General features: G+C 33.7%; 2 protein-coding genes across 2 annotated transcripts; one reads left to right on the top strand and one right to left on the bottom strand.

Moving 5' to 3' along the window:
• Positions 1-242: 242 nt before the first annotated feature.
• On the top strand, positions 243-6,688 carry LOC139523248 (uncharacterized). Its single transcript, XM_071317097.1, has 2 exons — positions 243-1,106; positions 3,386-6,688. Exons 1-2 carry the CDS (start codon positions 497-499, stop codon positions 4,435-4,437), a joined length of 1,662 nt encoding a protein of 553 aa, XP_071173198.1. The 5' UTR covers positions 243-496; the 3' UTR covers positions 4,438-6,688.
• Positions 6,689-6,708: 20 nt separating this feature from the next.
• Positions 6,709-12,380, bottom strand: LOC139523249 (tachykinin-like peptides receptor 99D). The gene is made up of 2 exons (XM_071317098.1): positions 12,253-12,380; positions 6,709-8,504 (listed from the first exon to the last, which is right to left on the bottom strand). Exon 2 carries the CDS (start codon positions 8,496-8,498, stop codon positions 7,479-7,481), a length of 1,020 nt encoding a protein of 339 aa, XP_071173199.1. The 5' UTR covers positions 8,499-8,504; positions 12,253-12,380; the 3' UTR covers positions 6,709-7,478.
• Between the last annotated feature and the right edge of the window lie 199 nt (positions 12,381-12,579).

Raw genomic sequence — 12,579 nt, 5'->3', positions numbered from 1 at the left:
TGAAATATGTGAAATATATTTACAAAGAATATATATAGTAGAATAAAGTTATCCATATTTTCATGCCAGTACAAAAGTACTTAGTAAATTATAAATTCTTTTCGTACAATTAATCAGGTTATTTACCTTCAGCGCGAATTTCCAACATACCAAGGCCTACTTTTTTAGAAATGGTTGATCAAACTTATTATCTTGAATTTTTTTGTTTTACATTTTAAAAACTGTATAAACGGCACGTGTGATTTATGGTTATTTATATAGGTTCACCTTAATAAATTGGTTTTATACACACAAAACTATTTTTCACGCGTGCACCTTATGGTGCCTCATGCATGAAGAGTGAAGTCATATAGCACGTGACCGATGCCATTATTAATTTGCAATGGAGTAGTGTGGTCGATTCTATATAGACTAAACTCTATATCATTTCATTTTCATTCATGATTAACTTTATACACAAAATTCATATTTACTGGACTATCAATATCTTTCAACAATGAGTAGTCGAAAGCGACCAGCGCGACATGATCCAAATGATCCAATGCATTGGTCCAAAGAACAGTATGTTACCCATTTAAAAAGTATGGGGATTACAGTGAAATCTACTTGGAGATTAGACATGATTCGACAACTGTATTTTGTCAATCAAAAGGACTTAGCAAGTTCAACAGAAAGTGGTCAAAATGGTTCTACGGAATTAAGTAATACAGATGAAGTGACAGTTGCTGCCGAAAATCAACCTAACGTGGACACTGATCAACCAGTAAATGAAAACAATACAATGTCACAAACAGCAGACATGCTAAAGGATTCTACTTCCGCACTAAAGTCGGCAAATGAAGCTATGTCGGCTATGTCATCTATGGTTGTAGGACTTCTAGCCAATAAAGATGCTTCATCAAACAGTAGTCTGCAGAATCTAAAGTCAAACTATGACTTTGCCTCGGCATATCAAGCCACATACGGACACATGACCCCAATCTCTTCTGTAAATGCGGAACAAACCTTCCAAAGACAAGTTGACACTTCTAAAGGGATTGTTTTTGCAGAGGACCTACCAAAAATGGACTACGTGTCTACTTCTTTAAGAAAGCAAATTCTAGAAGGTAAGGATATAAACCTTTCTCTTTTATTGTATCCAAAAAATGAGGTTCCCCAAACACGCACTGTCGTTTCTGAAGGGCTAACTGTAGAGTTATCTGCTCCTAAGGATCCTCGTCTAGAGAAAACATTGACCCTTGATGAGTTCAATAAGGCCTTCAGGAAATTTAGGAATATTATCTGTAAAGTATATCCTCAACGGCGAGATGAATTAGATCAGTACGAGGCCGATATAAATGATATAGCCTATAACTACGGACAAAGATTTTACAAATACCACAAATTGTTTTCGGCTAAGGCCGCCACTGCTATTATTGAACATAATATTGCAATTAACTGGGGAAAGGTAGACGACCGTCTATTACATCTAGTTATGAATGGGTTACAAAGTAGAGAATGTGAACTATGTGGAGATTACGACCACACAACGAAATTCTGCCAAAAACAAGTTTATCAAGAAACTCCTCCTTGCGCCCCACAAGCCACGACGAACGGTCGTGTTGTAGATAAATCAAAAGATAGGCATGGGAGAAATATCATTCAAGCAGAGGGTCTTGACCTTTGTAATAATTTCAATTATGGAACATGCAAATGGAAAGAATGCAAGTTTACACATGCGTGTATCAAGTGTAAAAGTAGAGGTCACGGTTTCAAGACATGTGGTAACAACAAGGATACCAGTGCTAGTAATCAAAACAAAACTGCTGATAAGCCGAACGTTAAAACATCTAGGTGACTCGATATGAATGATGATTATCAACTTTCTTGCATCAATGTAAATAACCTTGAAAAAGAATTAGCAAAACATCCGGATAGAAATTTTGTAAAATATTTATTAGACGGTATAACAAACGGTTTTGATACCATGGTGTCGAAAACAGAATTACAAACAGTTGAATGTAAAAATCTACAATCAGCTTTCCGAAATCCAGACAGCGTTGATATTATAATTAAACAAGAGGTCGATAAAGGTTATCTAGTTGGGCCATTCAAAAAGCTCCCTTTTGATAGGTATCGTGTGAGCCCAATAGGTATAGTGGAAGGCAAATATTCAGGAAAAAAGAGGTTAATAGTTGATTTGTCGTCTCCACATGAAAGTCAAGATCATTTTAGTATTAACGATTTAATCGATAAAGAGCAATGCTCGCTGTCATACGTTAAAATAGATGATGCAATCAACGCAATTAAAGAATTCGGACGATTATCAATACTAAATAAGGCGGACATTGCCGATGCATTCAAGCAATTAGGGATCAAAAGGGATCAGCATCATTTATACTGTATTAAATGGAGAAATTTATATTACTATTATGTGCGTCTTTGTTTTGGCTCACGATCATCACCTAAAATATTTGACAACTTGTCAGTGGCAATTTGTTGGATAGCCAAGAACAATTACAATATTCCAGTTATACTTCATCTGCTTGATGATTTTTTAACTGTTCAAGCATCAGACACTTCAGGAGATAGAACTATGGCACTTATCACTTTAATTTTTAATAGATTGAATATACCATTATCTAAGAAAAAGACTGTAGGTCCACATACCACACTAGAGTATCTCGGAATTATATTAGATACAGATAAGATGGAAGCTAGACTTCCACAAGATAAAGTTGAACGCATTATTTATTTCATTGGAACATTTCTACGTCGACGTTCTATTAAAAAACGAGAACTTTTACAACTCTTGGGACATTTCAATTTTGCCGCAAGAGTTATTATACCTGGACGGACTTTTGTAACTTATCTCATTAACCTATCGACTAAAGTTAACAATCTCAATTACTATGTTACACTGTCAGCCGAATGTCGAGATGATTTAAAGATGTGGTATATTTTTCTTAAGCAGTGGAACTGCGTCTCCTTTTTCTATGATACTTTCACTACCAATTCAGCGGATTTCGAATTGTTTACAGATGCTGCTTCAACACTTGGCTTTGGAGGTTACTTCAAGGGACATTGGTTTTGTAGTTCTTGGCCACCAGAGTTACAAAATATACTTGATTCTGATATGTCTATGGCTTTCCGAGAATTGTATCCAATTGTAGTGGCGGCAGTACTTTGGGGCAAACTTTGGACGAGAAAACGAATAGTTTTTCATTGTGATAATGAATCTACTGTTAATATTATAAACAAGGGACGCTCCAAAGTGCAAGATATTATGAAACTAATGCGTAAACTCACTTGGTTAGCTGCAATTAACAATTTTACATTTTCAAGTAAGCATATCCCTGGTGTTAAAAATGTGATTGCAGATTCACTTTCTCGATTTGATTTTCAGACGTTCCGGAAAGAAGCGCCGGAAGCAGATGCACAAGCCATGATTTGTCCGCACTTCTCACTCGTAATGTGGAATTGACTAATAGTGTAAGTTGTTTACTCAAAACTTCAATAGCTCCTAGAACACGTACGCAGTATGAGTGTGGGTATTCTGCCTATGCAACCTTTTTACGAATGACTGGAGTGATTTGGCTTAATTCAGACATGCCTCCGTTAACTGAAGAATCTCTTATTCATTTCGCTACGCATTGTTTTAAAAACTTGCACTTGAAATGTTCTACTATTAAAATGTATATATGTGGAATACGATATAAATACTTAGAGAATGGGAAGACTTCAATATTTAGCGGCAGTTCTGATAAACTTTATCGACTCGATGCGTTATATAGAGGAATAAAGAAAAATGAGAAAAAATCAACAAAACCTAGACTGCCAATTACCTTCACGATACTCAAGGACATTTGTCAGTTGTTGAGGAAAGGGTATTATACTCCGTATGTAGACATTCTTCTGGAAGCAGCGTGTGTCACGGCATATTTTGGATTTCTCCGATGTGGGGAATTTACAGTATTACATTCGTTTGATTCAGAATGCAATGTGAGTATCGAAGATATCCGATTCCTTAAGGATAAAGTTACCTTTCATTTGAAAGCTTCGAAAACAGACCCATTCCGTGAAGGTGTTGACATTCATTTATTTGCGTCGGGAGTTTCTGTTTGTCCAGTCTTATCTCTGGAACGTTACATGGACTATCGTTCTAGGAAATTCAAAGATAGTAAATCACAAGACGCTTTCTTTGTGATGGAAAATAGGAAAGCTTTAACACGAAACTACTTCATTTCTTCTCTAAAAAACATACTTGCCGTACTTGGATACAACTCAGACTTATATAATGGTCACAGCTTTCGAATTGGAGCAAGTACCACAGCAGGTTCAAAAATTGAAGATCACCTTATTCAGACACTCGGACGGTGGAGTTCACAGTGTTATACTCGCTATATCAGAACATCTTTATCAACGATACAGCAAGCTCAACAAGCATTACTCGAATGAAGATTTAGTGTTTATTGTACATAGGAATATTTCAATCGCATACGTTTTTATCTTGATTTAATATTGTAAGTGCCTTAGAGTATATATAGACTGTTTCATTACCACATATCAGTTCATCGTGTTTATGAGGTCAACACAACGACATCAATTGCGTTTTTATTCAGTGTTTCAGGGGCATAATAATCCCCATTGTTTAATCTGATAGTGGTTTAAAGTGTGTTTCAATAGTGTTGGGGCATAATAATCCCCATATTATGTAAATATATTGACGTTTCATTGTCTTCATTTATTATGTGTATATTAATTGCTAAGCTAAGCATATACATTTGTTTATAATTGCTATCAGTGACGTACCATTTTCAATGAATGAGACAAGGGTTAAACATTTAAACCAGTTATAGCAGTATGACAGTTCCCGATTTGTGTTGATATTTGAACTTACTAATTAACTATGTAGATAAAGCTCTTGAGAGATAAAGAACATTATAGTATAGCAGATGCTGAGAACATTATGATCAGAGTTCATTGACATGTTTATGAAAGTTATGTTAAGGTCAAGCAGAACATTTAATTTCATCAAGTCGTAATATTTCTTCTCACGACCCGCTGAGATAGACAGTAGTTAATCAGAACACTTGTGCTTATCACTATAAAATTTCCATGTTTTCCAGCACGCTGGAGTTACATACTGATAAACGATTAGTGATGGACGTTTTAATTGCTATTCATCTATTCGCATCTGATATTAAGTTCATTTGTATATCATTCACATATTCAGATATATTAATATAGTAACAAATCTTTGTTCAAAGATACTGTAAATTCAGAATTGATGCGTGCATTTATCATTGCGATTTTAGAAAATCTGTAGAATACAAAGTATCATCTATTAATGCGAGAGTTCATCACTGCCATACGCACTCAGTAAATTTGAATTTACAGTAATCATCTTCATTTGGGGTTCAGTTGTCTCCTTTAAAAACCAGTCATCAACTGTATTTTGGCATATTTTCGTTATTATTAACTCAATTTCCCCAAATTTGATGCAGAGTTATTGATGTATAAGTTGCTTGTCACAGTTAATGGGACTTATAGCAGTAATTTGGTTAAATTTTAAATAGACCAGACACGTGCTAAAAGTTTCCGGACACTAACTAACAACAGATCCCTGTTCTAAGTCAGTCCTGATGTCAGTCCATGCATGGACTTCTATCACTGACGTTTTTGATCTACATGCTTGTAGTCATAAACAAGAACAGGTCCATCAGTAAGTTCAAGCATGAACTTAAAGTTAGTGTCCTAGCGTATCAGAAGTTCAAGCATGAACTCAGATCTTCCGATTGATATGATTCTCAAGCTTGGGAATTAATCAATCACTGTGACAACAACCGAGACGGCTAAACGCCAAATGATGTTTATTTTATTGTATGTATATCATGTAGTATGTATCTTAGTTTATTATATCTTAATAAATATATATTCTATGTTTTGTTGTGTATAAATGGTTATTTATATAGGTTCACCTTAATAAATTGGTTTTATACACACAAAACTATTTTTCACGCGTGCACCTTATGGTGCCTCATGCATGAAGAGTGAAGTCATATAGCACGTGACCGATGCCATTATTAATTTGCAATGGAGTAGTGTGGTCGATTCTATATAGACTAACCACCACCTTCCCCACCACCACCATTGTTTCATTATATTTAGAAATCTATAATGTACTATTAAACTGCTGTCTCGGTATATAATATCTTTTAGATCGCATATTTTCGTTATTATTAACTCAATTTCCCCAAATTTGATGCAGAGTTATTGATGTATAAGTTGCTTGTCACAGTTAATGGGACTTATAGCAGTAATTTGGTTAAATTTTAAATAGACCAGACACGTGCTAAAAGTTTCCGGACACTAACTAACAACAGATCCCTGTTCTAAGTCAGTCCTGATGTCAGTCCATGCATGGACTTCTATCACTGACGTTTTTGATCTACATGCTTGTAGTCATAAACAAGAACAGGTCCATCAGTAAGTTCAAGCATGAACTTAAAGTTAGTGTCCTAGCGTATCAGAAGTTCAAGCATGAACTCAGATCTTCCGATTGATATGATTCTCAAGCTTGGGAATTAATCAATCACTGTGACAACAACCGAGACGGCTAAACGCCAAATGATGTTTATTTTATTGTATGTATATCATGTAGTATGTATCTTAGTTTATTATATCTTAATAAATATATATTCTATGTTTTGTTGTGTATAAAGCCTGGTATTTCAAAATGGAAAGCTGATGTGTTTTTTTTTTCATTTTAAGGCTTGAAAAGCTTTAGACTACGAACTATTTTAACATTGACATAAGACTAAAACATTAGTTCCATCAAACACATTTCCAAAAGATAAAATGTGGGGTGTGTTGGGGGTAGACAGTATTAACTAAATGGCTGTTAGCTGCAGAGAAAATGTTCATTATAACTGTTGTATTTTTTTTCTCCAAAGGTATAATCATAAAAAAAAACGTTATTGATGCCGGTTAATCAATTGAGCATATTACTCTAATACAGATTTAAAAATTGTAAAGTAATTTAAAAATGATTATTACGAATGAGCGGGCGAGGCGGATGATAAACCCGAATGGCTGACACACACAGTGTTGTCTGGTATAAGATATTTGGTAGGGTGAAAAAGGTACGCGCAAAATAACAAACAGCAGAACGGGGTACATGATCGAAACACAGCCTTACTAAGTTTTCGGGAAAACTTACAATAACTCGATAGTTTACACATTGTGAAAGAAAGGCAAACAATGCCACAGGGATATTCAAAGTAAAAAGTAAAATCTAACTGATAATGATATGGCTTAAAATACCGAAAAAAAAACAACAGTATACAAAATCACTCATCGAACACTGAAGACTAAGAGACACGAACCCCGTCAAAAATGGGTGTTCTTTATAAAATAGTGATCAAAGGTATCAGGCTTATAATTTTTAAAATACATCAGACGCGCTTTTCGTCTTCATAAGACTCTTCAGTGCTAGTTCAATTTGAAAACATTGATTTTATACAATGTTTAAAGCGGGTGTCAGACAAGCCATATATAACAGGATTTGCAACATTATTTAAAAAAACTGTCCAAAAGAAGGACCAGAAGAGAACACTTTGGGTGTATGACATTTTACATTCTACATTCTGTACAACATGAAGACATAGTGCTAATATATGATGGACCAAGGAACTTAAAACATAAACTGAGGAGATGATAAAGAAAGTGATGGTTGTTTTCTTAGTATGAATGATTCTGTTCGTGAATGTTATATTATCGTCTTGTATACCGACTTCAGGTTTATATTTGGTAAAGAGTTTGGATTTTCTACGTACATTTATCATTATTACTAAGTAAATAACAATGAGAAACGCAGAAACCAGTGTCAACAGTCCTGTCAGAATGATATACTGCCACCAAGTAATCGTCTGTGAAAGTGTTCCGTTTTCCTTAAAACATTGCACCAGTACAATGCTCCTATTGGCCGATTTCATTTCGGTTGTACCATAAACTAATGGCACGTACCACGAAATAAATAGAGCTACGATGTTTATAAATAAGCACATTAGTTTTGCTCGTCTTGCAGACCATTGTAAACTGAGCGGTCGACAAACATTCCTGTATCGGTCTGCGGCTATTAGAATTAATGTAAAAGGGGAGGCAATTCCGATGAAAAATCCAATAAAATGACCAATCTTACATAAAAATTCCGAGGGATAATTTTCCATATACAGTAGATAAGTGAGTACGAAAGGCATTGTCATGAAACAATTAATAAAATCAAGCACAGCGAGACATAGCACATAAATTCGATAAGTAGACTGATTGAATTTTAGACCGAAAATCCAAATCACAAGAAAATTTCCACTAATGCCAAGAAGGCTTAAGGTTGAGACAAATAAAATTCCCGGTAAATTTCTTTCACTGAAGGCGTGGTTTATTTCATTTGTTGTAACATTGTCCACTTCGATTAAATTTCGTATCCATGGCGTACAATTTCTTTCAAATATGTCCATCGTTACCTGAAAGTAGCAATGAATACATTATTTCAATATTTTGCATAAATAATCAGTTCGCTAAATAGCTACTGCATAAACAGATAAATAATAAGGCAAAACATAATCGAAAAGAATTAACCAATTGCTTCCGTTTACAAAGAATAATAGTTAATGATTAATTCTAATGCAACAACGTTTGTTACGTTCATTTTGATTGGATAACGTCACTAATTTTCCTGGCAACAATTGACAATTGACAAGCTCAGACGATATATAACAGATTTTAAATACATATTTTAACGTTGTTTTCTGTGAGTTTCATTAGAATGGAGATAACAATCTTGTATTTTAAGCTCCGACGGCATCAATAAGTGATGTAATGGTCGCAAATACCCGTTTACTGTCTCCGCTAAAGAGTCGCCAGTTAACTTAATTTGCGACCATCAAATCACCAATTGATGCCGTCGGAGATTAAAATACAATATAGTTATCTCCTTATTTCTGTAGCCGATTTTGCTTGAACACATAAAATAAGTCGTCGATCAGTTACATCTAATACTTCTTATCACACAACTATTTGTAATGATATAAAATAAGGAGATGTGGTATGCTTGTCAATAAAGCAAAGACCAATTGACGAAGCAAATAACACTTCATTAAAATTAACGAATGCTCTCCAATTTCTTCTGTAGATCAATCCAAACATTTAACTTTAAACCTATAAATGTCAATGAACAATTTTACATAATGAAATAGAATTTGAAAAATAACCATAATCTGGTTATGAATCAGGGTCATGTCAATAAAAGTGTCGTAGGATTAGTCCTACGTGAATGGTCTTATGACGTGTCTTATGACGTCTCACATACAAGTCTTATGATGTAAAAAAAGCTAGCGTAGGACAGTTCTAACAACGGTCATCAACATCATAGAAGACTACCCAAACACATGTATTTAATTGATAAAACTATGTAGAAAATTTAAAAAAATGTATTTTAGTAGAGATGTAAAAAGTAAAATTCAATCGGAAAGTCCATAATCAAATGACAAAATCAAATGACAAAACACATTAAAAAGTAAAATCACAAAAATACTGAACTTAGAGGAAGATCAATTGGGAAAGTCCATAATCACATGGCAAAATCAAATAACAAAACGCATCAAAAACGAATGGACAAGAACTGTCATATTCCTGACTTGGTACAGGCATTTTCAAATGTAGAAAATGGTGGATTAAACCTGGTTCTATAGCGCTAACCCTCTCACTTTAATGACAGTCTCATCAATTTCCGATATTTTTACATTGATGCTTTGAATAAACAGACACAATAAATATAATAGTCAAAATATGGGTACATCAGTCATCATCGTTTAACAATTTTAAAAGGAACAATTTAACAGAACACAAAAACATCTACTATCTACGAACACATTTATTGATTTGAGTGTCTGACGTCAGAAAATTTTATATGTCACATAAATTTGTCGTTCAATGTGCGTACAAACAATTTAAAATTTTTTAAAGGAATGGAAAACAACTGTCATATTCCTGACTTGGTGCAGGCATTTTCAAATGTTGAAAATTGTGGATTGAACCTGGTTTTATAACGCTAAACCTCTCAGTTGTATGACAGTCACATCAAATTCCATTATTTACAACGATGCGTGAATAAAACAGACATACTAGTAATAGGTAAAATAGTCAAAATATGGGTACAGCAGTCATCTCTACGTGTTACAATCTCAAAAACAACCAATTATTGACATACTATTGGAAGTAGAGTATATGTCAATAAAAAAGTAATCCAAACAAACACACTCATCACCAAAATAAACGCATTAAATACAATGTTTCTTTAAATAGTTATTTTTTTGTATGCATTTTTTACATACCGCGATTGTGTTAATGAGCTATGGGCTTTTTTAATTCTCGTCTTTTATTTCTGCTTGTATGCTTTGTCTTTACATGTGCCAGACATGTTATTGACATAATTGTTTGTTTTATAGTGATAAAGCTTATAACACAATGTTATAAATTAACTGTTGTATCCCATTTTTGGCATGTTTACCAGTCATGTTTGTTTTTGTTTTGCTTCCACATTGTTGTAAATAAAATGATATTTGAATTTATTAACATACAATTGAGAGGTTTAATTAAGCAGTTATAAAAGCAGGTATAATCCAACAAGTTCTACAGTATGACAGTAGTTTCCATTCCTTTGATGTGTTTGAGCTTTTGACTTTGCTTTTTGATAAGGGATTTTTTCCGTTTTGAATTTTCCTTTTAGTTCAGTATTTTTGTTATTTCAAAATTTACTTTTGTGTATTTAAAAGATAGTATTGATGAATTTTTGTCTGTCAAAAACCAGCAACACGCTATCCAGGAATTGCTGTCTGCCATTACTTTGTATCTATTGTTGTTGTATCATGAATCATATAGTTGCCATTTTATTTGAATAATTTGGTATTTTGCAATCTCGAGACCTTAAAACCAATCATTATATGATTCGGGTTTTACTCATTGTAGAAAACCGTAATTATTTTAATTGTCCATTGGTCTTTAATAGATAGTTGTTACATTGTCACTCATACTACATCTCTATATTTTGTATCTAACAGGTTTTCGACATATTCATGTTTTAACCTAGTTCATCGATTGACACATCATATGTCTATATGAAATACAAACGCTTGACAGTTTTCTACAATTAGTGCTACTATTTTTAACTGTCAATCGTACATTTTACACCATCGATACTGTCTTTAGACTTAAAACTCAGATGTACAGACTAACTACCATAAACAACTTTAATTTTGAATCTAGTTCTTGGTTAGTACCTTTATCTCAGTCCATTTTTGGAGATTTGAACATTGAGGTAAACTACTGTTTCCATAATTCCTAACCGATTGTAAATTTAAAAACAAATAAAAAGTAAAATAACAAAAATAGCATACTTAGAGGAAAATTCAAACGGAAAGTCCGTAATCAAAACCTCAAACACATCAAAAGAATGGATAACAACTGTCTTTTTCCTGACTTGGTACAGGCATTTCCTTAAATAGAAAATGGTTGATAAAACCTGGTTTGACAGCTAGCTAAATCTCTCACCTGTACGGCAGTCGCATACAATTGCATTATTTTGACACCGATGTATGTACAAATCAAACAGACGTAATAGATAAAAATGTCAAAAATAGGGGAACAACAATCAATATTGATTTACAATCTTAATCACTATAAAACAATGAATTATGTAACAAAGAATAAATACATTGCACATGAGCAAAAATGTAAGACAAGAATCCAAAAATTTAACATAGTACACTAGCTCAATGGCGGGATGTTTCAAGTCCAGAGCTACGTCATATGTAACCAAAATAATACAACAAGGCATATACACATGGCACATGAGCAAAAACGAAAAACAGAATACCTTTCTTTTAACCATAGAACAATACTAAACTGAACATGATCAAAATGTTTCACCGAACAAAATGGACGTGGACGGATGAAACGTATCATAAACGGACATGAAACGGATATGGACGGACGTCTAACGGATAAGAACGGACGTCTAAAGTACATGAACGGATTTAAAAAAAAAAGTTATCCGTTCGGCATCCGTTCGAGCTATCCGTTAAGGTGAGACTGAGGCTTTACGAAGCACTCAAAACGCAGTTTACTAAATCTAAATATCTAAATATATTTCAGTTTATTTATATTTTGTCAATAAAGTTTTTCCCTGATCAAACAATAAAAAGTTCTACTTACGAATTTCACCTTTATCTACAAGAAGAATGTTTGGTGCTACTTTCAGAATACCACGTCACTATTTTATTTAAATTAAAATGTATAATCATGCCTTTTGTTTTCAGAGCACTTGATTATACTAATTCATTTCTGCATCGTGCTAGTTATACATCGGATCATTGAATAGCTTCCTCCTATGTAAATAGATTTTTTTAAATCCAGGTATTGTTTTCAATAATTGGTAATTACAATACAAATAATTGATCATAGGATGTTGACAAGTGTTTTAACAATATTCCAACTGGTGGAACAAACTAAAGAGGAAGGGTTCCGGAAGTGTTTGTATTT

The sequence above is a fragment of the Mytilus edulis genome, chromosome 5, assembly GCF_963676685.1.
Source record: "Mytilus edulis chromosome 5, xbMytEdul2.2, whole genome shotgun sequence".
NCBI classification, from domain to species: domain Eukaryota; kingdom Metazoa; phylum Mollusca; class Bivalvia; order Mytilida; family Mytilidae; genus Mytilus; species Mytilus edulis.
Note: the sequence above shows the minus strand (reverse complement) of the source record. Positions and strands in the feature narration are given on the sequence as shown.